The sequence below is a fragment of the Carcharodon carcharias genome, chromosome 21 (assembly GCF_017639515.1).
Source record: "Carcharodon carcharias isolate sCarCar2 chromosome 21, sCarCar2.pri, whole genome shotgun sequence".
In the NCBI taxonomy this organism is placed as follows: Eukaryota; Metazoa; Chordata; class Chondrichthyes; order Lamniformes; family Lamnidae; genus Carcharodon; species Carcharodon carcharias.
Genome location: NC_054487.1, coordinates 24469434 through 24496454, shown reverse-complemented (window position 1 = coordinate 24496454; position 27021 = coordinate 24469434). Strand labels below are relative to the sequence as shown.

The 27021-nt window shown below is 44.6% G+C and overlaps 1 protein-coding gene across 1 annotated transcript in view; it reads right to left on the bottom strand.

The window, feature by feature from the left end:
* Nucleotides 1-27021, bottom strand: part of LOC121293045 (nuclear receptor-interacting protein 3-like) — a 97644-nt gene that overhangs the window by 35893 nt on the left and 34730 nt on the right. The window contains exon 5 of the mRNA XM_041215637.1: nucleotides 19815-19991. Within this exon, the coding sequence (XP_041071571.1) occupies nucleotides 19815-19991 (177 nt within the window). The remainder of the gene's footprint in view (nucleotides 1-19814; nucleotides 19992-27021) is intronic.

The following is a 27021-nucleotide window of genomic DNA, read 5'->3' as shown; positions in this document are numbered from 1 at the left end:
TATATGATATTTTAAATTTCATAATAGCATGATTAAATTTTAGTCTGCACCAAACACTGCAGCTTCCACTGGCTATTTTTGCCTCAATGATTGGACAGTTCCAACTGAACTTATCAAGCTTTTTCTGCATTACAACAATTACCCACAACTCAACTTCATTGGCTGTAAAGTGCTTTGGGCTATCCTGAAGTCATGAAAGCTGCTATATAAATTCAAGTCTTTCTTTCAAAAAAATATGGGATCCTTAGTTTTATGAAAACGGATATAAATATAAAAGGAAGTTATGCTAAGTATTTGTAAAACTGCTTAAGTCTCAGCTGGAGTATGTTGTTCATTTCTGGGCATCACTCTTTAGGAGGGATGTAAAGGACTTAGAGGGTATGAGATGAAGATTTCAGCTATGTGGAGAGACCAGAAAAGCTGGGGCTATTCTCCTTGGAGCAATGAAAGTTAAGAGGAGATCTGATAGCAATGTTCAAATCACGAAGAGTTTCGATAAAGTAAATAAAAAGAAGCTGTTTCCGTTGGCAGAAGGGTCACTAACCACAGGACACAGGTTTAAGGTGATTGGCAAAAGAACTAAAAGTGACATGAGGAAACTCTTTTTATACTGAGTTGTTGACATCTGAAATGTGCTGCCTAAATGGGTGGCAGAAGCAGATTCAATATCTAATTTCATTTTGAAAGTTGTTAAACACTAGTCAAACCGAGGCCAGAATTTTGCCCTCGGTTGGTGGGCAGGCCCCACTGGTGCAGCGGGCAGGCAGCCCAACTCCACTGCCGAAATGGGGCCGGCCACCATTTTGAGTGGACGGGCCAATTAAGGCACACCCAGCGGCCTGCCCGACAGGAAGCGCTATGCAGGGGCAAAAGAGCGCACATCTCCCTGAGACTAAGTGCTGTCTCAGGGAGAATGCTGAATGTTTTAAAAAACTTTAAAAATAGAGAAAGAGAAACATTAACATGTCCCCCTCATGTGACACTGTCATACGAGATGGGACATGTTAACAAATGAGTGAAACTTTAATAAACTTTTTAAAAACTGAGATGAAACCTCATCCCCCCAGTGGATGAGGTTTTATCTTTTTTCCGAAGCCTTCTAGGGCTCCTGGCCTGCCCACCAGCCTTAAGGTTGGACCGGCAGGTCTTTCAATGAGCTTAATGATCCTGTCAACGGCCTCAATTTGGGGGCCCTACCCCCAAATCGCCAAAATTCTGGCCTGAGTGTAACCTCAATAGAGTGCTAAGAATTTGGTGAGGAGAGGAAGGAGGTGCTCCTTTTCTTTTTCTAACCTGTAGGAATTGGTTTTGCTCTACTACAGTAGAAGCAGCTGTTTGGTCAGTGGTTCAGGTTTATTCTATTCCTAAGGTTTAAAATTGTACAGGAATTTGTGGTAAGATAATAGAATATATAAAATAAATAATTGAGTAAAATAATGAAGTAATTAATTAAAACATATGGATGGGCAGGACAGGTGATATGTCATGGTTACAGCATGTGGGAGCTCTTGGATGCCAATATGAGCCAGGGCAAACATGTCTGCACTAAGTGACTGCTACTTGAGCTACAACTCAGTCATTGAGCTGGAGGCTGAGCTGCAGACACTGACACATCAGTGAGGGGGAAAGTTACCTGGATACTTTGTACCAGAAGGCAGTCACACCCTTTAGGATAGGGTCTTCTGATTTGAAAGGTGGTCAGGGACAAAAGGGTGTGACCACAGCTGAGGTAGATAACAGGGCCCAGAAGGCAGGAGTGCAGAAGTGTCAGCCTCTGCAATTGTCCAACAGGTCTGAGGTTCTTTCAGCTTGTTTGGATGTGATTGGGGGCTGCAGAGTGATGAGCTGACTGACCAAGGCACTTTGGTGCAGGAAGCCATTCAAATGGGGGGAGCAAAAAGGAATGTAGTGGTGGTAGGGAATAGTATAGTGAGGGGTAATTGACAGTGTTCTTTGCAGTAAAGAGCAAGAGTCCAGACGGCTGTGTTGCCTGCCTGGTGCCAGGGTTTAGGACATTTGTTCATAGCAGGAGAGGAATTTACAGTGGGAGGGGGAGGATTCAGTTGCTGTGGCCCATGTAGGTACCAATGACATTGGCAGGATGAGGAAAATGGTTCTGCATAGTCAATGAGGTGCTAGGCACCAAACTAAGAAGCAGAACTTCAAATGTAGCCATGTCTGGATTATTACCTGAGCCACGTGCAAATTAGCATAGGGAAAATAAGATTAGAGAAATGAAGGCGTGGCTCAAAGACTGGTATGTGAGAAGTGGGTTCCGGTTCATGGGGCACTGGCACCAGTATTGGGAAAAGTGTACACCTGAACTGTACTGGGGCTGGTGTTCTAGGAAGAGGATAATTAAGGAAGAAGAAAGGGTTTTAAACTAAATGGTGGGGGCAAGGGATCAAACTTGGGAAGAGGTGGTAAACCAAAGAGCAGAGGCAAGGTAAGAGAGAGAGAATGATAAACAGAGAATGGGAAATGATAAACAGACTGTGACAGGATGGGACAGAGTACAAATCTGAGTAAATCAGCAGATAAGACTAGATGCTTCAAAAATAATAAAAGGACAAAAATAAAGACTCTGTATTTGAATGCCCATAGCCTCAGAGATCACTTACACTTCTAAAAATATGAAAATTAGAAAAAAGAAATTCCCTAACATGTCCCCCTCATGCGACAATGTCACATGAGATGGGACATGTTCATAATTTACATTATAAGTTTATTAAACTTTTTAAATCCCTACATGAAACCTCATCCCACCAGTGGATGAGGTTTCATGTTTTTTCTATTGCCCGCTAGGGGTCCTGGCCTGCCAGCCAACTTTAAGATTGGACGGGCAGGTCCTTTAATTGTTTAAGTGATCCTGTCAATGGCCTCAATTGGCCATTAACAGGTCGGCGGGTGCACAGCTGATTTGTCTGTGTCCCACCTTCCTGAAAATTTAAATGGGGCGGGATGACGTCGGGGTGCGTCATTTTACTTGTTGGTGAGTGGGCCCCGCCCCCTGCTCGCCAACGGCAAAATTCTGCCCATAGTCTGTGTACTTACAATGAACGTTAAAGTCAAAGATAGCTTTTGTAACTTGTGTTATCTTTACAAATCTGTAAAAGTATAGTGTGTGTGAAGGAGTATTGTAATAAAGTTCATATTTTCTTGTTTAATAAATGTTTTATTCTTCTGTTTGAAGTTCATTAGCTGACTCCGATAACTCTGTTCAGTAATCACTCTCCACGTATATAAACAAACAATTAAAAGTTAGGATCTATCAAGCTGGATTCCACTCGGATCAGGCTTGTCCAGGGGTAACCTCAGCGGGAATCATAACAGGCCTTAAAAGAAGTGGCTAGTGAGATAGTTGATGCATTGGTTTTGAAGGTTCCACTAGATTGGAAAATAGCAAGTGTAACTGCTTTATTCAAGAAAGGAGGTAGACAGAAATCAGGAAACTACAGGCCAGTTAGCTAAACATTTGTTATGGGGAAAATGTTAGAAGCTATTATTAAAGATGTTTATAGCAGAGAACTTAGAATAGTTCAAGGTAATCAAGCAGAGTCAACATGGTTTTGTAAAAGGGAAATCATGTTTAACTAATTTATTGGAGTTCTTTGAAGAAATAACATGTGTTGTGGATAAAGGTGAACCAGTGGATATACTGTACTTAGATTTCCAGGAGGCCTTTATAAGGTGCCATGTCAAAGGTTATTGTGGAAAATAAAAGCTCATGGTGTAGGGGGTAACATATTGGCATGAATAGAAGATTGCCTAGCTAACAGGAACCAATAGGCATAAATAGGTCATTTTCTGGTTGGCAGGATGTAACAAGTGGTGTGCTGCAGGGATCAGTGCTGGGGCCTCAACTTCTTACAATTTATATAAGTGACTTGGATGAAAGGACTGAAGGTATGACTGCTAAATTTTCTGAATGCACAAAGATAGGTAGGAAAGTAAGTTGTGAAGAGGACATAAGGAGGCTACAAAGGGACATGGGTTAAGTGGGTGGGCAAAGATCTGGAAAATGTGAAATTCTCTATTTTGGCAGGAAGAATAAAAAAGAAGCATATCTAAATGGTGAGAGATTGCAGTGCTCTGAGATTCAGAGGGATCTGGGTGTCTCAGTATATGAATCACAAAAGGCTAGTATACAGGTACAGCAAGTAATTAGCAAAGCTAATAGAATGTTATCATTTATTGCAAAGGGAATTGAATACGAAAGTAGGGAGGTTATGCTTCTGTTGTGCAGGGCACTGGTGAGACCACATCTGGAGTACCGTATACAGTATTGGTCTCCTTATTTAAGGAAGGACATAAATGTGTTAGAAGCAGTTCAGAAAGGGCTTACTAGACTAATACCTGGAATGGGTGGGTTGTCTTATGAGGAAAGGTTGGTCAGGCTAGGCTTGTACCCACTGGAGTTTAGAAGAGTAAGAGTCGACTTAATTGAAACCTTTAAGATCCTGAGGGGTCTTTACAGGGTGGGACGTGCAGAGGATGTTTCCTCTTGTGGGAGAATCTAGAACTAGGGGTCATTGTTTAATAATAAGGGATCGCTCATTTAAGACAGAAATGAGGAGAATTTTTTTCTCTCATCGGAGGGTTGTGAGTCTTTAGAACTCTCTTCCTCAAAAGGCAGTGGAAGCAGAGTCTTTGAATATTTTTAAGGCAGAGGTAGATAGATTCTTGATAGCCTTTCACCCCTTGCTTATTGGGGGTAGGCAGGAGGTTACAATCAGATCAGTCATGGTCTTGTTCAGTGGCAGAGTAGGCTCAAGGGACTGAGTGGCCAACTCCTGCTCCTAATTCATATGTTATATGTATGTACAAGGGAAAACATTCATAGGACAATGTGGAAAGAGCAGAGGAGTGGTATTAATTGGATAACGCTGCCAAAGAGTCCGCACAGGAATGATAAATGTCTTCTTTTGTAATATATCATTCTATTATTCTATGAAATACAATTCTCATTCTTACAGTCCTCCTCCCTCTCACCCCTTGGTGTATGGTGCCATGCTTCTTATGACCACCTTTTCTGAGTCATTGGCCCCAATATTAACTCCAAGGCATTTGGGCGTGTCAATGTCTAATATCATATGGGCAACCCGGAAGTAAGTTCGGTGTGTCTGTCAATGGCATTTTAATGTAGCAAACTCATTATCATTTTAGTTCCAGGTTTGGCATTGATTGCACAGAAGTGGATGTGATGACGACCTGCCTGATGTGATATCAACTCATGTTTAAAGGGCCAGTGCAAAGATGGAGTTTGGAGGAGTTCAGAGTTGGAAGCAAGGGAAGACATGGCGTGACAATGGATTCAAGCCATTCAAAGGCTACGTCCCATTTCAATGACATCTCTCTTGATGTACTGTTGGGGGTTGTGCAGAGCCAGAGAGAACTACTATTCCTGTGCGATGGAGGAAGTAACCTGCTGCTGCCACAAAGAAGGCACAGCTGGAGGTGACCCATGGAGTCACCCGCAGGAACTGTGTGCCATGCTCTTGGATTCATTGCAGCAAGCACTTTTATGACTTAACCAGGAAATGTGAGTACAGTTGCACATTTCTGTATATCCTACTGCACGCATTACCCCAACCACTTAGTCTGCCCTGTGATGCCTATTCCTTCATAACATTCCTGTCACCCACTTATTCTGTGTATTTCTTTACATGGCCATCTATACATCCAGCACTGCCACTCACCCTTATGCAATTTCAAGCCTCTCCCTAGTCATCATCTTCACCAAATGCACCACATCCATCGGGTTAACACGCCCCACCACACCCTCTCATAAATCTGTTCTTTCTCCCATTGCAAGAGAAGATAGCACAGAACATTAAGGAGAGAACCAGAGGTGGTCCTCCACATATTTCTCAGTTAACAATTGCAGAGGAGGAAGAGCTGGAGATCTGTGGCATTTCAGCATCCTTTGCCATTGCAGATAGGGGCCTCCTAGCCTCATGGTGACACAATTAAATATCAGCAAATCACATGCCATTCATCAATCAGTCATGTTGACTTAATTTCAACAGCAAGTTTTCATAATGTTAAGTTGCAACATACTTATCTTCCCATACTAATTCATATCTTTACTCTCTACCACCTGCTTCACCCATGCAACAGTAGACCATGGACCTCCTAGACAATGAATCGTCACATACAAGTCTCAAGATCTCATCACTGAGACATCAAATGCCATCCATAATTAAACATGGTGAGTAGTGGCGGTGATACAAAAGATGGCATTTTAAACAATGAACCCAAAACAGGATCCCAAGGTATGTGAAACTAAAAGCAGCTGAAGGTTTACCAGCGAGACGTGCACCTAAGAAGAAAACTTGAAGAAACAGCTGAAGAAACTTCACTACAGACTTGAAGGTTGAGGAATCCATCACATTCTACCAGAATAAGTGGAAGTCCATTGTAAGACCCCCATGTGACACAGTAAAACAGAAAAAAACCTGATCAGATCACAAAGACGGGTGATTACAACTACAAAAATTGCAAGACCCTGAGTGATGCAGAGCAGAAAACACAATTAGGGTGAGCAGTGCTACAGAAAATTGCAAGACTCTGAGTGACACTGTGTCAAAGGACCTAGACAGTTCATGAGATTGTGAACAAAAATAAAAAAACACAATCCGTATTTACATGGTAGACTAGGTGGCAGTCCTAGAAGCTCCAGCGATTGGAGCAATGGTGGCCGTGCTGCACTGAAGTTAAAAAGAAGATAAATAAAAATCAGCTGTCGGAGTAAAGAGAGAAACTTGCAGAGCACAGTTTAAAAAAAAAGGGTAAAGCCTGCAGAGTTTAAGAGACAGGAAACCCTTTTGGTTGAGAAGGGAAAGTTTTTCAGTTTTTAAAAAAAAAAAATTGTTGCTATTCTGAAGACTTAAAAAAAACAGCACTGAGAGTAAGGGCTCCCCAGGCTCCTTGTTAAAGAAAGAGCTTTGGCAGAATTAACAGTTCATAACTTTTAAGAAAAGCATACTTCTGCCGAAACTTCCAAAGTGCAGGACGTTCAAAAAAAAAAGCACCTGCGGAGGGAAAAGAAAGGAAAGAATCGCAGAGAAATGATCCTGCCTTGAAAGTTCAGAAGTTTTAAAAAAAAACAGGCCTATGATCATTGGAAAGCCCTCCAACATTGGAAAAGCACAGGTCAGCCAAGCGTACTGAAACCAGCAGATTGCAGACAGCCTAAGTGGGGAAAAAAAAGTTACTGCACTGACAGCTTTAAAGGGAAAGTGACATTTAAATTAGTAACTGCAAGAAAACAATGGGCAGCAACTTAGAGCCAGAAGTATTTTGCATAATGAAATGGCTAAACAAGACCAAAGAGTGGGAGCCTTGGAGAAGACAAGCTGTAGTTTATATGAGACTTACAGGATTAAATAAGGAGTCAGAAGTACAAGTTTTTATTCATCTTTGGTTCATTTGTTGATGTACACCACAGCCAATGTATAGATCAACACTCGACAGCATTTGGTCTGATATTAAAAGGCTTTGATAGATATTTTAAACTCCAAGGGCAGGATTTTCCCCTTGTCAGGCAGGCGCAACGGGAGGGCCCAGGAGTGGCTGCGATATTGACTGCCGCCTGCGATCGGGCCCAGACATCGATCTCATGCTGCAGTGATTAATGCTGTCGGGTGGGGCGGGAGGAGGGTGAGTGTGGAAGTTCTCACATGCGCATGAGTGTGCACAATGTAAGCTCCCTGAGGCACAGAGCTGCCTCGGGGTTGAAGGTTTGAAAAATCAGGAATAAAAGATTTAGCAATGTTAAAAACCTGTCCCCTCATGTGACTCTGTCACATGAGCAGGGGCATGTTATAAATGAAATTTAAACATTTTTATTTAATTTTTAATTGCTGTTGGAAACCTCATCCTGCCTGTGGATGAAGTTCCCTAAAAAATCCAAAGACTAGTTGGCCTTTCCACTTGCCTGCTAACTGTAAGGTTGGACGGGCAGCAACATTTCACTCAATTATAACTCTAATGGCTTTAATAGGTCTGGTAATTGTCGGTGCTGCCAACCAAAATATCGGGTGAGTGCACGATGACCTTGGGACACTCACCTGACGTCATCGTGCATCATTTTATGCTTGAGTGGGTCGGTCGCACTGCTCAGCGCAAATTTCTGCCCCAAGTTGTAGAGAGCACAGACACTAGAAGTCTGGCACACTCCCAATATAGTGTGCTGAGGCCAACAAGAGACCCTAGAGGGAGGGCAACTCCCTATAGAGCACTGAGGGTAACACAAGACCCCAGAGAGAGGATGACAGCAATAAGGGACTCCAGAGCAAGGGCAACAAAAGATCCCAGAGCAAGGACAACAAAAGACCCTAGCGAGAAGATGACAGAAAACCCCAGAGAGAGGAAGTCCAGAGCAAGGGCGACTCCCAATAAAGTGCCAAGGGCAACAGAAGACCTCAGAGCAAGGGAAACAGATAGCAGTACGGAGATACCAGATGACTGTGAATGAAGGGAAGTTATCTGAAGCTACTCAAAAGAAACAAATATGCAAAAAGTAAATAAAGCTGTTTACAGGAAAATATTCACATCAGAGCTAGAAGATTTGAAGTGCAAGATTCAAGCTGAGTATATACCTCTGAAAACACATGATAAAACTGAAGTCTTCAATGAGCCATGCTGTTTGAGATCTGAATGAACAAATTTCAGAGATGACACAATGGCATCAGCAGGAAATAGTAACCCTCAATTCCACAGTTAGCAAATCAAAGCAGAAGTTGGAAAAACTCAACCAGATGTTCAGCCAGACAAAACATCAGGCAGAAAAGGCACGCAAATAAATTGTGACCCTGAAAGTCTCCTTGAAGAATCAATATGTAGCCATGGAAAAACATGAGGAACTAAAAGGATGTTGTACATTACTTCAGAAAAAGCTGCATTGGAATTATCAGTAGCAGCAAAATGATGCACTGAAGCCCAGAGAGAGTTGGCAAGAGGTCAACAAGGAAATAAACAGTTGAAACAACAGTTGATTGTCCTTCAAGATCAAATGCAAAAGGAATGTGTAACTATCCAGCAACATGGAGTAATGAGGACTGTCTTAAGCAGCAGAATGGAACAACAGTAGAAGAAACTCAAAGAATCTCTGAATTATAGCAAAGGTCAAAATGAAGCAAGTAAGCTTCACAAAGGAAAGGGAAATGTATTGAAAGATCTTCACACACTACAAGAATCCTTCAGCACAAAGTTTATTCTTCTGGAAAATTGCGAAGGGAAAGAAAATGAATTTAACATCACTCTGAACAAATTGAGGATGCTGAAAGCTACAAGAACTGAAGAAGCAGTTGAATGGCAAAGAGGAGGCATTGAAAGGAAAATCTGTGGAACTTTCCTAACTGAGAGAGGATAATGAAGCCTTGAGCAGCACAGTTACAGAACTGAACCAATTAAGACTTTGCCGGAGACGGACCTAGCAAAAATGAAGCACAAGGACAAAGTTCAATTGCAGACAGGGAAAGAAAGACAGAAATAGGATGGGAAAATGTAAATCCAACACTGAAGCGCAAGGAACTAGAAGAAATAGCACAGGATGCCTCAGAGGTGCTGAGAAACATTGAGCTGAGTGAAAAGATTCACAAGCTTGCAAAACAATTGGAAAAAACAGCAAATAAATGTTTGGCTGAAATTGTGAAACAAGTGGAAATGAAAGTTCCATTAGTGAAATATATAAGTCCAGCAAGAATATAACAAACATCATGGAAAAAGAAAATTTGAGTCCATTCTAGGAATGAACGGAGTGCACATTCCCTATGGAAAGAATGGGACAAACCCACAGTGTCTGGAAAAAGCAGAAGAGTTGTTAATAAAGAGAAATACCACTTGATGGAACACATGATGTGAATCAAATGGAGGTAACCAAGTATTAGTACTACTACCACTCCTCAAACAAGACAGACCACGATGTAAAGGAACTGACAAGCCTCAAGACCATTTGAATTTATAAAGTCAGGCTTGAGGTGGGGGCGAAGGGATAGCAAATAAAGATTGTATTGTAATACTCCATCAGAAGGGAGAAAATTTTTCTTTGGAAAAGGGGCATATTGTATGTGCCTGCATGCCATTGTAATGTAAAAGTGCTAGGCAGAGCAAGGGTTAATGTGTGACTGGAGAATAGCCCCACCAAGGTATATTGCATAGAGTCATATGGTAACAGACTGAAAAAACAGTCTAGAAAGAACACTAGAACCAGCCTACCTGCACGGAGCAGTACCATGCACGATATTAGCTGGGATATGTAAGCAGTTAAAGATTAATAATAAAAGGTTCATATTTAAATATACAAGTCTCAAGACCTTATAATTGAGACAGCACAGTGATGGCACCATAAAAGAACATGGTGATCAGCGCTGATAATACAACAGATGTCACAGGACATTGCATCGATATCTTCTTGCATGGATAGTTAGCCAACTCTCTGAAACATCAAATGCAGCAATCAATTGAGTCCATGCATTGCTTGACCGTGGCCGTGTACACTCTGGATGTCAACATGTCTGCTGTCATAAGTTGCATCACAGGTACCTTAGTTATGCAGCGTTGCACTGATTGGTACCTAAATGCTCTCCAGCTGAGTGGTAGCAGTGAAGTATGGCTGGTCCACGAGAGGGATAATGGTAAGACGGGGACATACAAGTAGCAGCACTGCTCAAGGTGCTTCTACTTTTTACCCATTGTTTTCCCCAACCGCCAGTCCCGCCCCCTCCAGTCAGTATCTGACACGCTACCATGTGTTCTGATAGCCGAGTACAGGTACAGATAGCATTGGTACAGGTGAAGCAGTCTGCAGCGGGGCCCCCATGGGCTCCAAAACCCAGAAGTCATTGACTAAAAGATCTCAGCAGTCAGAGCAGGGATCTGAGCAATTTACCTCTACCTCTGCATCATGTAGGATCGGTGGGAATAGGAACAGTAAATCTTTGTAGTTGCATTAGGGTGTATGAGAAAATGTTAAGTTGTGAAGTTTCCATCCTTTAGTAGAAGTAAATAAATGTTATTGGTTTGCATCATTTTCCACTCTTACCCATTCTTGGTTTCTGGGTGGCAGGACACCTTTTAACTTGCTTGGTAATGACTGGGTAGACATGAATTGAAAGGATATGCGATGATTTGGTTGCAGGACTGCTGATGCTCAGTTGCCTTCATTTGCTTTTTCCTCAGCTATCTCATCTTCCTCTTCTTACTTGGAAACATCCCCAGATGATCTCTGCTCTGTGTCTTGTCCCTCTTGCTGGTCCAAACTGAGTTCAGTGGGCAGCAAGCCACAAACATTTGGAGGCTCTGACTGAAGGTTGCCTCCAGAACTATCTTAATCACTGAAACACATTCTCAACATGCTAATGGTTTGGGCAATCACACGCTTGGTCGTCAAGCAGTGCTGTTATGCATCATTGGTCAGGCTTTTGACAGATGTCATCAGTTAAGTTTGAAGTAGGTATCTCTTGGGCAGAATTTTCTGCCTGTCCAGTGGGCAACCCCGTCCCAATCTCCGGCTGGTGGGGAGCCGATCCCCGCCAGCGAAGCAGGCCGCACCGCCATTTTACGTAGGCGGACCAATTAAGGCCCGCCCAGCGTGACATCCGGCGGGAAGCGCTATGCATGTGCGGGCGGGGAGGCTAAGTGCAGCCTCAGAGAGATCGCTTCCACTTTGAAAAATATTAAAAATAGAAAAAACAAAATTCCCTAACATGTCTCCCTCATGTCACATCAGATGGGACATGTTCATAATTTACATAATAACTTTATTAAAATTTTAAAACCCTGCATGAAACCTCAATCCACCAGTGGATGAGGTTTCATGTTTTTTCTATTCCTTGCTGGGCTCCTGGCCAGCCCGCTAACCTTAACGGACAGGTCCTTTAATTGTTTAAATGATCCTGTCAATGGCCTCAATTGGCCATTGACAGGTCGGTGGGCCCGCAGCTGATTTTGCTGCGCCCCCACCTCCCTGAAAAGTTAAATGAGGGGGGTGACATCGGGGATTTTGCCCGATGTCATCCAGCGTCATTTTACGTGTCGGCGAGCGGTCCCACCCCCTGCTCACCGATGGCAAAATTCTGCCCCTTGTCTCTTTGCAGTAACCCCTTAAGTGTTCATGCAGGTTTGAAGAGGTTAAGAAGTTTAGACTGCTGCAGGATGAAAGAATCATGGAAGTTTCCTGGGAATCTTGTGAACGCTTGCAGCAATAGCTTTGTGGTTGTACACCAGCTGCACATAGATTGAATGGAAGCCCTTGGAGAAAATAAACACACAACAAAAGCACTATAAACAATCCTTTTCCCACTAGTAAACTGCTCTGAGTACTGAGTACTTGTTCCACTATTTCCATGAGTTTTGAACAGCCTCATCAATTGCTATGTATCCATTCCTTGCTTTCAATGATGAGTTTCAGGAAGCCTAGGAATCCCAAGATGCAATATAACACTTACACTACATTGAAATATTGTTCCAACTGAGTGTTTACCAAATGTGAATAGGCAACCCTCCTCTCCCAAGGGTACTGGTTGCAATGAGTTGGAGTCAGTTTTCTGGTGTGCTTGTATTTTTACCAGATTTAACCCTCTGCACCCTCACCTAAACCCAACTATTTCTCCAGGTTAAAATTCCATCCCATTGTTACTAGCTATTTCACAGTAGTCCATCAATAATTTTCTCTTGATAGTTTAAATAATTCAGTGGTTCCCTGTACCTACGACTCCAGACTACCTCCTACTATCCTTACAACACTATCCTTAACTTTTAGTTTGGCCAGTTGACTCTTAAGTGGATCTCACACACTTATGCATTTCAGTTGACTTTCACTGCCTTATATGTACTTATTGGGGTATGTAAGAAATGCATTCCCCTTAACATTTGAAGTGGATTCTGCAAACTTATACATGCACTCATCCAATCGTTTAACATACAAAAATTATAACTGCTGGTAAAGGCTAATGGCAAGTCAAGAAGCCGGTTTATTCTGCACAATTCAAATAACTGAACAAATCATTTTCAAACAACTTTTTCAATGTTTGCTCTAATTAGACAAAAAACAAAACATGCTATATGCTATCCTGTTGGATTAGCTTCTAACAAAGAAAACCAACCTGCTAGATCTTACTTCACAATTTAGGTCAAGACTTGTCTTTTTTGCAGCCAGTGTTAGATCTGACTGACCCTAAACATGGAGTTTTCTCTACCTTTTTGCAAATTCTGATGCCAGAAAGCAGAAATTTACCAGACTTGCCTGGAAGATAGCTCTGCTGAACTCAAATCAATAAAGTCACAACCTGAATGAGCGATCACTGAGATATTCAGACTGACTTCAATTTTCTGAAGAGCACTAATTCAGACACCCTGGACTGAACTTTTGGGCCCTGCTGATGTCAGGAGCTGGATGAGGCCCAGGAAAGCTGCCTGCCCCCACAAAGGCAGGCAAGCAATTAGGCTCATAAAGCACCTTGTTAGAGGTAGGTATTGGAGGCCAACTAGGATTTTCCTGAAGGTGGGCACCCAGCGTCAGGCTCCTACAGGCTTAGAAGCCTCTCCCTGGCTGCCTGGATAGGGATACTGTCAAAGGCAGCCCTGTGGAGGAGCTCCATACCCCCCACGAAAACCTCCACAGTGGCAGCCTAACCGCTTTCTGTATTTTTTTCATTAAAGCTTTTAAAAAGTGGCTGAGAGGACACCTTCTTGTTGAGGACACCTTCTTCCCACCTTGCACTGCAGCCGGATGCTTCTCTGACGCTGGAAAGCCTCTGGTCCTCCAACATGACAGCCCATCCGCCACCCTTTATTGAACAGGGAAGGGCTCACCCACATAATTTTTGATCAAAGAGCTCGCCCACATAAAAATCTTGACTTTGACAGATTTCCACTGGAGGTGGGTTTGGGACATGAAAACAGTTCCAACTTCTGTTTCCTGCCTCCATGGGAAAAGTTCAGCCCCCTGTCTGAATCTTAAGCAGAATTTAATGCCCCCGCCAGAAGTGAGCTCAGAAGCTGAGGGGGTGAGGTTGGGTGAGAAGGTGCAGGAGGTGGAGATCCTGCCACCTTCCTGCCTCCAATTAAGCCCAGGGCAAGAAGGTTTGAAGGCGGCCTTCTTACCTGGAGAAAATTTGAGCCCCTTAAGGGCCTGATCCTCCCGCCAGTGGTGGGCAGGAAACCTTTCATGCGAGGAGGCCGCACAGCAAACCCTACTGGGCAAAAGCCTGTGGCCTTCTCTGGGGAGGCGGGGAGAGTCCCTCATTCAAAAGTACTCTGTGCTCAAAAATTGGACCCGGCATTGGGAAAGGGGGGAAATGCCAGAAGGAAGCCATCCCTCTGCCTTTGCTGCTGACACCCACCCTACTTACCTGTCTCTGGAGGATCCATCATTGATCCTGTGAGTAAGCCCCAGTGCAATACTAACTGTGGCCACCGGTCCCGGTGGTGCTGCTGATACTGTAGAGCTGCCACTCTGATTGGCCAGCAGCTCTCGCAGGCAGGATATCTGTCCCAGAGTAGGAAGTGAATCGATTTAATGACCCTGGGGAAAGCGGGAGCCCTGGTGGGAGGGTTCTCACTGCTAATTAAGAACTTTATTCCTTCAGGGCTCCCTTAGATCAGGTTGGCAGGAATGCTACTATGTTTCACTGTGAGTGATGGATCCCTCACTTCCCACATTAAATTCTGTACTTATTCTGCATTTATTCAGCACATTGAACTATTGGTGGTATTTTCCAAGCTCGCTGGCAGCGGGTGTGATAGGCGGCGTGTGCAGAGAATATGGTGCGACCCACTTCACGATGGTGTGAAGGCAGGTCGCGATCGTCCACTCAGCCCACCAATGGCAGGCCGTGTTTCCCACCATCGGTCGGTGGGGAGCTAATTGTAATACATTAGCATATAGTTAAAAGGCCATCCCTCCAGGCTCTTGGAACCCCACCGTATCGTCCGTCCATGCCAGTGGGAAAGCACGCCGACGTGTTTCACAACAACACGCAGGCGACGTGCCCTTCGCGGCCTTCACTTTGGGGGCACTGAGGTGAGTGAGCAGCAGTGTTCTCCACAGCTCGCCCGCTGGTTACAGGCCTCAAGGGTATCGGGGGGGGGGATCTACTGATGCCTGGCCCTGGAGGTGACAGCTGAGGGGTGGGGGTATGGAGTCCAAGGGCAAGTGCTGGCCAGCCTTGGTGCCAACTGCTGAGAGTGGGGGTTGTCAAGTGCTGCCCTGGTGCTGCATCCCGCGCACAGGCAATTGAGGTGGGGTGGGGGAGGTGGTAAGCCAGGGAAGTGGCCACGCATTAGGGTCACCTGTATAAACTGACCATGCCTCTGCAACTAAGATGGATCAGGCGCAGCCACAGTGATATGATTGGGGTCGTGCTTCTAGCCTGCCCACCCATGCCAGCAACACAGAGGCACCAAAGGGCCACCAAGCTCCAGACCTTACTGCCACCACCCCCATCCGCCACCCCGCATCCCCCACCCACCCGGCACAGACTTCGACTCTGCCCCCACATGGACCACGGAGCAGTTGGACTGCACACATTGTACAATCTCCTTGCCACCGCTGGCCATGTTGCAGGTCACGGCTGGAGGCACTCAGCCCTTTGCAATCTCTGTTTCCTGATTTGGACCAGTGTTCCCCATGTCGCAGGCTGACAGAGCGGCCATGCAGCGCAATCATCTCTGGCCATTCAAGGGGTAACCAGCACTCTCCGGGAATCATTAAGGGGCGATCACACAGGGCCAGGAAAGATGCTCAGTACACCCATGATAACCACGTCTCTCTCTTTCATCTTACAGGAGGACCACATCAGGATCATGGAGCCTGGTGACCTAGCTGTACGCCTGATGGCCTACAGAGACCATAGAAGACGGAGGAGAGAGCTACTAAGGCTCCTGGCCAGGAGCGACAGCGAGTTGTGGCTGGTCAGCGCCTGGCAACACCCAGGATCTATAGACGCCGCCTACCATTCCTGCAAACAACTGAGAACCAGAGTTGCCGATGACTGCGCATGTCTAGGGACCTGGTGGCTCACATCTGCCACTTGCTGCAGGACCGGATGCCGGGGACATGGAGGGCATCCACTGCCAGTGGCTGTGAAAGTGACCGCAGTGCTCAATTTCTATGCCAGTGGCTCCTTTCAGGGCTCCACAAGTGACCTTGTGGGATTTCACAAACCGCCACCCACAAATGTATCCATGAGGTCATGGATGCCATCTTCTCCATGGCACACAACTTTGTGCATTTCACCCAGCACCTTGCCAGGGTGCAAGGACGATTGGATTCGCCCTGATCTCAGGATTCCAAAAGGTGCAGGGCATGATTGACTGCACTCATGTGGCGCTCAGGTATCCATCGCTACACTTAGTGGGCTTCATCAACCACAAGGGCTTGCACTCACTGAACGTGGAGCTGGTATGCAACTACCAGATACGCATCCTGCAGGTAGCTGCATGTTTTCCAGGGACTGTTTTCGACACTACATCCTGAGTCACTCTCAGATTCCTGCAGTCTTCCAGAGCCCACAGAGGCTGCAGGGTTGGCTGCTTTGGGACAAGGCTGTGGCTGATGATGCTATAATGAGGCTCATGCAGCAGCTCCCACACTGGTGGAGCAGACCACTGCTGATGCAGTTCCAGTTCCTGGGCCAGCCTGGTGGAGCCCTGCAATATAGTCCACAGAGGGTGTCATGCATCGTCGTCATCTGCTGCGCCCTTTCCAACTTGGCACTGCAATGGAGGGAGTAGCTGGCTAAGGAGGAGATGGAGGAGCTGCAGGTTTCCTCCAATGAGGAGGTTGCCAACGGGGATGAGAGTGAGAGGGTCCTTGGTGATGACAACGATGGGGATGAGGCTCTTGCACTGGCTAGACAAGGCAGGTGCACTCAGGAGGCCGTCATGAACTGCCCGATTTGTGGAGGATGATGCCAACATGCAGTGAGGTGTCCCTGTAGATCCTCACATCGCAGTGTGAACGTTTGGCTCCAGTCTGGCTTATCCCAGCACCAATACCCTCTGAGAATGCTACTATCACAGAGATGCAGTGGGGGCCCTAATAGTCACTCGATCGCAGGACAACATGCAATGAGGTCACTCCATAGATCTTCACATAACCTCTGAGAATATCTGACTCCTGTCTGGCTGAGGGCAGCTCACTTTCGCTCCATGATCAGGGCCATGAAACTTTAGCTGCATCTGATGCTGTGTCCGCCTTCAAAACCTCAGCCCTTCAGGAGTTGGTGCACAGCATCACTGATTGCAGATGCTGAAGAGATGGGGGTCAGCCCCATCTTAAAGGTACTGAGAGCACACAGAGAGTATGAATGAACTCTGTGGCACCTGCCCACTACATTCTGGCAGCAATGACCAGCACTGCCGAGGTGCAGACATCAGTAATGTTTCCAGGGAGTGTGAGGCTGGACCATCACTGTGGTCTGAAGGCTGCACAGAGCACAGGGAAGAGACCCTGGACTGAGACACCTGCCTTTTATCTTATGCAGAAAGGTTTCGCATCTGAGTGACAAGAACACTGCTCATCAGAACAAGGAGCCACAGGCAGGGTGATGTTCTTAGGAGTTTATTGACAATAGTGAACAGTATGTACAATTGATCAACATTTGTGGCCAGGCTGTGCAACTACTTTTACCTAACTTTCCTAACCCTGCTGCTACGTCTTGGTCTTCCCGGACATCCACAGCGAGGTGGAGGCAGCCTGCTGACTGTGACACCCTGTTTGTAATGACTTTGGCGGGCGTTCTCTGGAGGGCTGAGACTTGGAGGGCCCCGGCCTGCTTTCAGGATCCTGACGTGTGGCAGTGGCGCCCTCCTCGGCCTGAGAATCTGGATCTGCGGAGGTCACAGGAAGAGGGGAGTCAGGTGGGCCAGTCAATCCCAGAGTCACCTGGGTAGATGGTCCCAGAGTGTGAACCTGCTGATCCTCCTCCCTATGGGTGCCCGAGGGCCCCTGGCTGACTCCATGAGTGGAAAGGGTAGCTGGAGTGAGATCGAGCTGCCCAGCACACCTCTCGCATACACACTGTTGAAGGCCAACTATGGCATCAGCACAGGAGTTAAGCCCGCGCATCAGTGCAGGAGTGACGTCCTGGACCAAGATTTCCATGGCGGCCGCCATCCTGCCAGTGTTGACCTCAGTGCATTGCAATGCCAGCGCTATCACCTCAGCCTGAAGGCCGACGGACTCCTCCATCATGCCTTGGCAATCTGAGGAGTGCAGCGGACATCCCTTCCTGTTGTTCTTTTGCTTGCCTTTGCAGCTCCAGCAACTGTGACATGACTGAGTCCAGAGGCTCGTCACCTGACTCAGACTCAGTAACGTTCTGGCCTCTAGCAGTCCTCCAAGTGCCAGGGACCTGGGAAGTCCCTGCCTCTGTCTGCTGTGGATCAGAAAGTGCGATGTGCTCACCAGATTGTGATTCCCGAGTCTACCCTAAAGCTACGTCCCACCACGGTGTGTGTCTCTGTGCTGGTGGAGGGTGTGGGTGAGCTCTGTGATGGGACTTCAGGAAGGGTGCCTTCAGATTCCTCTTCAGAGGTTTCTTTGGAACTTGATTGGAGGCCCTGGATCATGGGCTCTGTCAGCTGTTTGGCAGATGTGCCTGTGAAAGCAAGGAGAGATAATTAATGCATGGCAGTGGCCTGTGAAACAGGACAAATCACTCACGGCATAGTTGTCTGATGGATGTTGCACTGTTGAATCTTGACTTGGCAGAGCAGCATCGACCTCACCGTCAGCACAGGACCAGACCCAATCATCGCCGGCCAGCTGGATGGCTCTGTTTTCGAATCCGAATCAGAAATCTGATTTCTGGCATCCCTCCACCTGTCTGCGACCTTTCCCTCCTGTTGTAAGTCAGTTTGTCCTGAAGGGATAGAGACGCGGAGAGTGTATCAGGACTCCTGCTGGACCATGGATGCGGTGAGGACAATGACGATGTGTGTGAAAGAGTGAATGGTGATGTCCCTTGCACCAGCAGTGAGTGAGGGCCCTGTGGATGTGTGATGGGTTTGTGAGTGTGTGTGTTGGGAGTGAGGAAAAGAGTGACTTACCCTTGTGGAACGGAGGAGATCATTCATCTTTTTGCGGCGCTGGGTGGCTGTCCTCCTCTGCAGGGCGTTCATGCTGACCACCACTGCCACTGCCTCCCAAGCCGGGTTGGTGACATTGCTACCCGTCCTGCGGCCTAAGCGGGGGTAGAGAAAATCCCGTTAGGCCACCGTGGCATCCAGCAGTCGCTCAAGGGACCTGTCGTTGAAGCTGGGGGGGGCTTCAGTCTTTTTTCTTTTGCTGCCATGTCTCCCGGACTGCAGTGGTGAGCTGGTGGCGATGAGCGTTTGCTGGCAGCTGCCTTTTAATGATGGCAGCTGGCATGATGCAACAGTGGGGTGATGGCGAACGGGCGAATGAGATTCCGCCTGCCATGGAAACGGCGTGTTTCCTGGAAATGCATAAATAACGAAGCACGCTTGGGAAGATACGGCATGCAAGCCCACCATTTTCGTTGGCGGTTTGGACTCTGTTTTACCGCCCCCTACTGCACTTAGCGAAATTCTGGGAAAATTCCGCCCTCTGTGTTCTACATATACTATGACCTCCCAATAAAATAAGCACAATAAAATGTTTAAATTTCTCGTTTTGATCAAGGTGATCAAGTGTAATAGACATTTTCAAGTCACTCTCCATTATCATTTTGTTTTCTTTGAAATGCTCAAAATGGTGTACAAGAAATTCTGTAGCAATAAAGATTACAGGATAATTAGATGGAGAAAATTACTATATCACACTGCAAGACAACTGTACATACCTTGCAGTAGACACTGAGCGTGTCCCATTGCTGTGAACATGCTGTGTCCTTGTTCACGCTGGACTTCATCTCCTCAGCAAGTGGTGATTGAGTCATAGACCTTGTGTCCCTTGGATCCTCATGCAATTTTGTGATGTTGCTCTCAAGTAACCGTCTTTGAACAATGTTATGAGGTTGCTGTGTGGACAAACAGAAAGTAAAACAAAACAGCATGTGCGTAAAAAAAAGCCCACTGTTAAGCTCTCTCCGTCATTGGAGTACCAAACTGCCTTAAATTCAAGATCTCTGATAGTTTCATTCATAAGGGACATGAGGAGAGGGTTATAAAAAGGTTATGGTTCCTTTCTTCTTATCCAAAGCATAAAAAAGATATCAAATATCCGTTTAAAATTTGGGCTATTGCTCACAAACCTCAAGCTATCTAGAGTATCAGTTCATACTGTGGCATGATTGAATATTTGAAACCTTTCAATATACTATTTATTTTAAATAGATAAAATACCTCAGTTAAAAAATGGACAGAACAAGAGTATATGAAAATATTAAGCGTCTGTCTGCTATTATCATCAACATTAATTTCTAGCCTTGGGTTTAATTTTCAAAATGCTACTAGTTCCTTATTGGTATCTTCATTTTTTTATTCTGCCAATGACACAATAAATGTTCTAAAGGATACATTTATGGAGTAAGAAGCAGATCACAGCTGTTCTGGAAGCCAAGGTGGAGAAATGGGAATTACAGTGCAAAGTTATTGCTCACAATTAGTCCATATATATAAAACACAGCTTCAAATACCCAGTATAAAAACTGAAAATACTGGAAATATTCAGCATTTGTGGAAAGTAAAAATGCAGTTAACGTTTCAGAAAAGTTAGACTTTTCTCAGTTAGGATCAAAGGTCACAGATTTTCTCTCCACAGATGCTGCCTGAATTGCTGAGTATTGCCAGCATTTTCTGTTTTTATTTCAGCTTTCCAGCATACCTCAGTATTTTGCTTAAAATCTTAGCAGTTGCAATAAGAGCTTTATTGTACCTGGGCTGTGCTTCAGTCTATGGTAGCACAATGGGTGGCATGACCTATAGCTGCACAGAACAGTCTTAGGCTGGGAACTATCCTTTCATCCTTTATTTCCCTGCAGAAATGGATGGCAAGTCTATTTGACTTTACATTAGGACATCATGAGAGCTTCCTGCATGTTGCATGAATGTGAGCCAATGCTCAGACTGAGAGAATAAAATACCTTTGGGTCATATAGGCCAATGCATTATGCAGAGGTCCAAATAGCAAAATGGGTTCAATTGATGACCCTCTAGACTCTGATAAAGCCAGTAATACTATTGAGTTATTTCTTTTTGTTTTGCTTCTGTTAGTGGAAAAATTAATGAAGCTGTTGGCCATACTGAATAACTCATCTATAACTTCTTTGATACATCCACAAAAAGCAAACAGGATAACACTGCAAATGGCCTCATTGGTAGTCTGAAGGAACCTGACATGATAAAATTGAAGGTTTTGCTTCTTTTGCCACTTGCAATGCCATACCTGTGTAACATGTCATATGAAGGTTTTCCAACGGCAGCCTCCCTAGGCACATCTGTACCGTCACTACCAGATTACTGGGTCCACTATAGTAAATCCACTGTATATCGGAACAAGGGAACTTGATGCTGCCCGTGCAGCACGTCCTGTGCTTTTGTTGGCAGTCCTCTGTCAATTCAAGTGCCAGCCGGGCACTGAATGTAGTTCTTATAGGGTAGAAAATGCTGAAGAGTTTGGAAAGAAAATTCACAGTAGCATATCCGCAAATTGTAACTTCAGCAATGTCTGTTCCATTTGAAAAAGGTGAAAGCAGCAAGCAAGCAATGTGTTCATGTGATAATGAGTCTCTGCTAAGTGCCAGTTTAATGGGCCTTTAGCAAAAATTGGGTGCATTATCCCTCAATCTAAAAATTCTTCATACAGTAACTTTTAAATGGATGTAAGAAAGAAATATATTTCAGCAGTAGTCTAGCCCACTGCCAGTATCAGGGACCATTACTGCACATTTACTACAATCATTATATTAAAAGCTGATGGTAAATTCAAGCTTTTAGATTAATGTTGAAGATGAAAAGCTTTACTCCATATCCAACTTCTGCCTGATGTGGAGGTGTTTCATGTGACAGTGCAGAGCTTTTACCCCGCATCTGATCAACATTCATTTGCCCAAAATGACTAGGAACATAACAGATCCACGGAATAACCTATTTAGTTTAAGAGCGAACTGTAATACTGCATGGAACATGAAGTTGAAGCACTGTATACAGAATACCATCTGCAGAAAAGATTTTAAAAATCCCAGTTTCACTCCTCCTCTCCAGAAAGCACTTTTTGTTGAGAGATGGTTTCTCAGGCACAGTTTACAGGTATCTCACTCAAGTACCTTCTTCGATGTTAAGCCATGATACAGGACCTAGTCTATATGCATTAGTATTACACTTGGCAGATCCTTTATCCAATTTAATATTGAGAAAACAATAACTAAAAATATTTAATTACAGTTCAATCAGGAGATTTGTTCGGTATGCTGCACAAAAATACATGATTGCACAAAATATCCAAAAACACAGAAATATTTTGTAAAATGAAATTCTCACAATATTTGATTTTCTTTATTTAATGTAAAGATGATGAGACTTGCTGATTGAGTCAGCTGGTAATCAATTTATCATGTGGGAAAGTCAATTCTCATAAATATTAGCTACAGAAACACATTTACAGAGCGAAGGCACCAAGTGCCTGGATTCTTTCAGACAGCATTGTGTTTCAAAAATTTGGACAATTGTTTTCTTCAGAATCCAAAAGTTATTCATAATAATGCATCTCTGAGGGGTATTACTGGCTGATGTATCTTGTTTCAGTATAGTATCAGCTATTTTCATCAAACTTATGATTTCTTACACAGTAAACAGGGAGGGTTGCTATCAGGACTAATTATTTTAAAAATCCATTGTAATGAACTGAAAAAATGAATAAAGTGTCATTTTATTTCTCTTTCTCTGTCTTTGTTTATTACACCACTCAGATCCTCTGGTAGTGTTGATTCAAACTGTTGTTGAAGGTTGAAGCTGTGATTGTTCTTAGAGCAGAGAATGTTAAAGGAGATTTAACAGAGGTGTTCAAAATTTTGAGAGGTTTAAATAGAGTAGAAAGGAAGAAACTGTTTCCATTGACAAGAAAATCAATTACCAGAGAAAACAAATATAGGAAACTGGCAAAAATCCAGAGAGGGAATGAGGAGAAATTCTTTGCTATCACCTGGAATGCACTACCTAAAAGAACAATGGAAGCAGATTCTAAAGGGATTTAGATTTGTTCTTGAAAAAGAGAAATTTGCAAAGCTAGAGGGAAAAGCAGCAGAGTGGGATGAATTGGTTGGCTCTTTCAAAGAGCCAGCACAGTCATGATGGGTTGAATGGTCTTCTTCCGTGCTGTATAATTCTACATTCTATTCGCTCATGCTGTCAAACTTCTGAAAGCATTTTCCTCAATGCTTTTTCATGTTGTTGGTCATAGCATCAAAAGGGAGAGTGTCTAATATGTTACCCTAGCTTGGTCAGGTCATTGAACTTCTTGAGCTACTGGTCTACATGCTGCAGGTGAAAGAGCCAGAAGTTTGACTTTCCTCTGCTCCATTTCTTCGGGTGGGTGGCAGAGGAGGGGTGCGGTGGGGGAAGCGTGGTTACAAGTTTGACACATTGGAATTGTGAACCCTCTGTGCCTCTGTTGCACCTGGGTCTCTTCTTTGGCTGCCTCTGCTGGATGCTCCTGTTGTGGACAATTTTTTAGAATTGCTTAAAAAAAAATCTTCAGCTAGAATTGGCTTTTTTAAGATTGCCCTCTAATTTCCAAGAACCTTGGTGCATTGGCCCCATTTTATCTTCCCTACATTGTAGAAGCCAGGCAAGGAGGCAGTCAAAGCTCAGCAGGTCTGACAGCATCTGCGGAGAGGGATACAGTTAACGTTTCGAGTCCGTATGACCCTTCATCAGAACTTCATCAGTTGTGTTGAACGGTCATACAGACTCGAAACATCAACTGTATCTCTCTAAGCAGATGCTGTCAGACCTGCTGAGTTTTTCCAGGTAATTTTGTATTTTTGTTTTTGTTCTAGGTTTCTAGCATCCGCAGTATTTGGCTTTTATATTAAGGAAGCAGTTAAAATGCACTGGGGGCTTGCCTGTTCCTTTCCACCACAGTGTAAAGTTGCAGGTGACAAAAAAAAGCTGTTCCAAGATGGCGGGGTACTCTTTAAATATGACAACATTGGAGACTGATCTTCTATTGTAGAACTGAGTGAGAAAGCAGTGCCGGGAGCAGGGTTGAGTGCCAGAAGAGAACCAACAAAGTTTAAAAATTATGTATTTTTTTGTTTTCTTGCAAGCCAGGAAAAAACAGAACTTCTTCCCCAATCCTAAAAGGAAACCCTGGGCCTTCCTTGCCCACAGCCTCCCCAACCCTCAACTGCAATCAATTTTAGAGCCCCTGTCACCACTTACATGATTCATGGGTTCCTGGAGTCATCCTCTTGCCATCTAAGTAATCTCTCCCAATACTGGTGAGGCAGGTTTGGGCTCAAGTTGGAACCTGCATATTAGAATGAGGTCCGGGAGTCAATGGGCTAATAATTAGTGTGCCATTATTTGGGAGCGGAAGTCATAACTTGCTGCATCAGCTCTGGTGGAGCCAGACAGCATACAAATTTGGTGTTGCCATCTCATTTCCATGATTGTAGTGTAGCATTGAGCATCTATCATACTGCAGGCTGCCTCTATGCTCAGCAGGGAGTTGAGCAGCATTTATTAATAGAACGTGGTACAGCCAGACTTATGTCTTAAAGGCAGTCTGTCCCTTTTGAGCAGAAACTGCACCAAATAACATGAGGCTGCTGCTGAACACTATTGCTGCAATTCTAAGCAAGAAAAATGGAATAGCAGGGCAGAGAGAGAGCTCCAGGGTCACGGATACAGAGCTTGAGGCCTTAATGATGGAGGTGGACAGGAAGGGATGCACCATGACTGTGTGTGTGGCGGGCGGTGGGGGGGGAAGCAGGTAGCCAGGGAAGTCAATTGAGAGTTACTTTGCCAAACACAGAGCTACACTGATATTCTTCCCTGTCTCTTGTACAACAAGCTGACACACAACAGAAGGGAATGGAGCAGAGCCAACAGGGGACAAGGATATCTGCATTGCCTGAGTTTTAAGGCAGAGACGTTCCCCCTCATCGGGGAGACAGAGCCATTGGCATCCAATGTCACTGAGAACATTGAGGATGATTATATATTCCTGCCTTCTACTCCTTCTCAACTCCCAACTCATCCTTGTCCTACTATCTGGCATGATTAGAAGCCGTAGCTTGTTTGACCGTGGACCTCTTGCTTTATACCCTACCTGCTCCTTCCCTCACCCCAACTTTCCCCTTCTGATTTTCTGTCCACCCACAGCAGCCCTAGAAGAGGAGAGAGAGCAATGGCTCAGCACTGATGATGAGACTCTATCACTTGGTCTGACATTCACAATCACCAGCTCAGATACAAGCACTGCAGGAACATTACAAGGTGGCATAGGTTGGGATCTGCATGTGGTGAGTGACTGGCCATTGGTTTGTGTGCCAGTTCCCTAGAGGTGGAGGTCCCAGGCAAATTCTGCTCCAAAGGACTCAAATGAGAGCAGCATATATGAAAACGCTGATGGACATACACACTGAGATGCTGGCACATTGACTGCCTGCCAGACAGCTTCCTGTCACTTCCAAGAAGCATGGACAAGTCTGACTCCAAATTCGCAGAGGGCATCTTGCAGAGTTTGTCCTCTCCATAGCCTCTGATCTGTCCCTGTCATGCTGCAGACCCAGGGACACTCCCTCCATCTCCCTGCTGCAGCTTTTCTATGGACATCTGACCTACTCTTATGCCCCCATGTGAGGATGCAGCAATACTTCCTGTAAAATCCAGTTACTCACCACAACACCTCAAAAAACACTCCACAATACTTTCAGACGCTTTACAATTGCAGTAATTCTTCAAAATTAACTTGCCTGCAAGTTGGATACCTGACCCTTTAAAACATTAGTGGCGGGCCCCTCTTGAGCTGAATGCTTAATCTTTATTGAGTGACATGAGAGTTTATTGAATGGCCCTGCCTAGTCCAAATTTGGAAAATAGGCATCCTATCAGCTGGTAGAGATATGTGATATCATGATATCACCAGTTCAGTTGCTTCAGATTCTTGCAGGGAACACCCCTTTCTCAAGATGGTGGGCTGCGCAGGTCATTCTAGAAGCAGTTGCCAGTATAGTCTGCACCCCAGAAGAGTGTTTGGTTTCAATAGTGTCACTGAAGGTAGTGCTAATGATCTAAATTTTGCACCCAAAGTCTCTCCAGACTTGAACGTGTGAGCTTGTTATTCACTCAGATTCCTCCATGGACCAGCTCACCCCACTTTAAAATCAAGGCCATTACACCTGTTTGGCATGAGAATTGCACCAATTAATTCTCTAATGAATATGCAAATGTTATGATCTGTGAAACTCTAGTGCAAACACCTCTGCAGACCATTGGCAGTTGAACTATTTCATACTGGTGCAAATGTGATGCAAACCTAAGGTGGAAATTTGGGGCCATAATTTTAAGCAGGTTCTGATGACATTATTTATCTGTCTTTTTATCTAAAAATGCTACTCTGAACACCAACAAATTCTGTCTATTCTAACTCAAAATAAGAACATAATACATAATGTAATTTTTTTGCTGTCTTTACTGTACAAAGCTTCAGTCATCAGTTTCATCTGTATAGGTCACAGATTATTGTAACATGTTCACTAGAGAATGTTCACAAGGACAACTGCTAATTAGAAGGACTGGTTCAAGTGCATGAGAAGAGAAATATATATTAAGCCTAAACAAAAACAGAATTACCTGGAAAAACTCAGCAGGTCTGGCAGCATCGGCGGAGAAGAAAAGAGTTGACGTTTCGAGTCCTCATGACCCTTCGACAGAACTTGAGTTCGAGTCCAAGAAAGAGTTGAAATATAAGCTGGTTTAAGGTGTGTGTGTGGGGGGCGGAGAGATAGAGAGAGAGAAAGGTGGGGGGGGTGTGGTTGTAGGGACAAACAAGCAGTGATAGAAGCAGATCATCAAAAGATGTCAACGACAATAGTACAATAG